The 2,729-nt window shown below is 33.6% G+C and overlaps 1 protein-coding gene across 1 annotated transcript in view; it reads left to right on the plus strand.

Moving 5' to 3' along the window:
- The window catches only part of HDX (highly divergent homeobox), a gene marked incomplete at its 3' end in the record, with an annotated part of 7,144 nt that extends 5,005 nt beyond the window's left edge, over window positions 1-2,139 (plus strand). Inside the window, exon 2 of the mRNA XM_017882740.1 lies at window positions 1,036-2,139. Coding sequence (XP_017738229.1) covers window positions 1,036-2,139 — 1,104 coding nt within the window. The remainder of the gene's footprint in view (window positions 1-1,035) is intronic.
- Between the last annotated feature and the right edge of the window lie 590 nt (window positions 2,140-2,729).

Genomic DNA, 2,729 nt, shown 5'->3' on the forward strand with positions numbered 1-2,729 from the left:
ATATCTATTTATTGTACGAAATTTGGTAAGTAGAGAAAATGTAAAGAAGACAATAACTACCATAAATTAAAGACAAACTGAAAACAAAATTTGCAACTTATAACAAATAATTATTACTATCTTTAGTAGAAAATTACTCTTACAAATCAATTTAAAAAGGTAAACAGCTCAATATAAAAATAGGTAAAGGTAATGGATAGGGAATTCTATGAAAGTAATATTGTAACCATAGAAATTCATATCAAAGCAGCAATTATACACTTTTTATTTACTCCTGGACTAGTAAAGACTATAAAAAGATAATGCAAACTCTTGGTGAGGGTGTGAGGAAACCAGAACTCTTACATTGGAGGGCACTTTGAAAATGTTAGAGCCTAGCAATTTTTCTTTTAGTATTACATTCTAATGGAGCAGCAGTACAAAGTTGCATCTACAATGAGGTATATGGCAATATGATTTATAATAAAGAATATTTCAAAAACTATAAATATCTGATAGTATGAAATTAAGCAAGTTATGATATATTTATAAAATGGAAGTTGATGAGCCTAAAGATTGCAATTGTGTATTTGTTTAACAATACTATGAGCATTTCTTAATGCCATTAAATAGCCTACCTTTAGTATGTTCTTAACTTTTCAGTATTATAAATAAATATATGATGAACATCATTGCATATAAACTTTATCTACATTTGTAGGTTATTTTTAGGATAAATTACCATAAATATATTTACTATGTCAAAGTGTATAAACATTTTTAAGTTTCTTGATACATATTAGTTGGATGTGTTATGAGGAGAGAAACAATAATACACTCTGTTCTCAAAGTTTGAAGGTATTTATTAAGTATGAGTCCCTGATCATCTTTGTCTTTATACTTTAGTTAGCTTTTCAGTTATTTTATCTTTTTCTTTTACCTTTATGCACACCTTGGTTCCAAGACAAATGAAAATATAATGCATCATGTAAAATTTGTTTTTTCTTAGTTTGTTTTAAATTTTTTTTTTTATAATACCATGTTTTATCCTTTCAGACGTGGGTTGGCAATAAGAGAAGAAAGATGAGTAGTAAGAACTCTGAATCTGGAACAGCAACAACAGGAACCTCTTTGTCAGCTCCAGACATTACAGTCAGAAATGTGGTTAATATTACTCGACCCTCAAGCCAGCAGTCTTCTTGGACATCTGCCAATAATGATGTCATTGTGACTGGTATATACAGTCCAGCCAGTTCATCAAGTAGGCAAGGAACAAACAAACATACCGACACACAAATTACAGAAGCACATAAAATCCCTATGCAGAAAACAGCCACTAAAAATGATACTGAGTTTCAGTTGCACATTCCTGTTCAAAGACAAGTAGCACACTGTAAAAATGCTTCCCTACTCCTAGGTGAAAAAACAATTATTTTGTCAAGACAGACAAGTGTGCTAAATGCTGGAAACTCAGTATTCAATCACACAAAGAAAAACTATGGAAACTCTTCAGTACAAGCTTCTGAAATGACAGTACCTCAAAAATCTTCTGTGTGCCACCGACCTTGTAAAATTGAACCAGTTGGGATTCAAAGGTCATATAAGCCTGAACACACAGGTCCAGCATTACATAACTTATGTGGGCAAAAGCCAACTATTAGAGACCCTTACTGTAGAACACAAAACTTGGAAATCCGTGAAGTGTTTTCATTGGCAGTTAGTGATTACCCCCAGAGAATTCTGGGAGGAAATACCCCACAGAAGCCTAGCTCAGCAGAAGGAAATTGTTTGTCCATTGCAATGGAGACTGGAGATGCTGAGGATGAATATGCCAGAGAGGAAGAGCTGGCATCGATGAGAGCACAGATACCAAGCTATTCGAGATTTTATGAAAGTGGCAGTTCCCTTCGAGCTGAGAACCAAAGTACAACCTTGCCTGGACCAGGAAGAAATATGCCAAATTCACAAATGGTGAATATTAGAGATATGTCAGACAGTGTACTGTATCAAAACAGAAACTACCATTTGACACCACGGACCTCATTACATACAGCATCTAGTACAATGTACAGTAATACAAATCCGTTACGGAGTAATTTTTCTCCTCATTTTGCATCATCAAACCAATTGAGATTATCACAAAACCAAAACAATTACCAGGTAATGTGTAAATTTATTTTATAAAGGTTTTAAAAACTGTGTTTGTATACAGTTAGATTTGGGACCTGGATCACTTAACTCGTATATTGAAGTAATGTGAGAGTTTTACTTCAAAGTGGTGGTTTGGGAATAACTCCTTGAAGAATCTTGTGCTTTGTTTCTCATGTTTTTAAATGATGAGGTCTTTTTTTCAGGAATATAGTCATTTTTATGATATGACAGTTTTGCCTGACATTTAAAATGATTTTGTTCAGGAAATGGGAGTTTAATGGGTAGTATGGAACTTCCCACTGCTAAAATAGGGTTAAATTGGTCACGCTCATGCTCTTGAAAATAGATTATTCCTATAATGGTTTTCAGTTGCATTTTGGGGAGCTGTCACTAGATGAGTGGTGGCTTCCCTGGTACAAACCCAGGCAAGTCAATCATTTCTTTAGGTGCTGATGGCTGAGAAGTCAGAGGCTATGGTAACTCAGCCAACTGCTTTTTATAAATGTAAATTCTTTATTAAAACATTAAGTGAGACAGTAGTCAAATAGTCATTTAAAATGTTTATAGGGAAAAGACATATTCAGAATAAGAATTATTGC

This window comes from Rhinopithecus bieti, unplaced genomic scaffold, assembly GCF_001698545.2.
Source record: "Rhinopithecus bieti isolate Rb0 unplaced genomic scaffold, ASM169854v2 scaffold_13762, whole genome shotgun sequence".
Taxonomy (NCBI): Eukaryota; Metazoa; Chordata; class Mammalia; order Primates; family Cercopithecidae; genus Rhinopithecus; species Rhinopithecus bieti.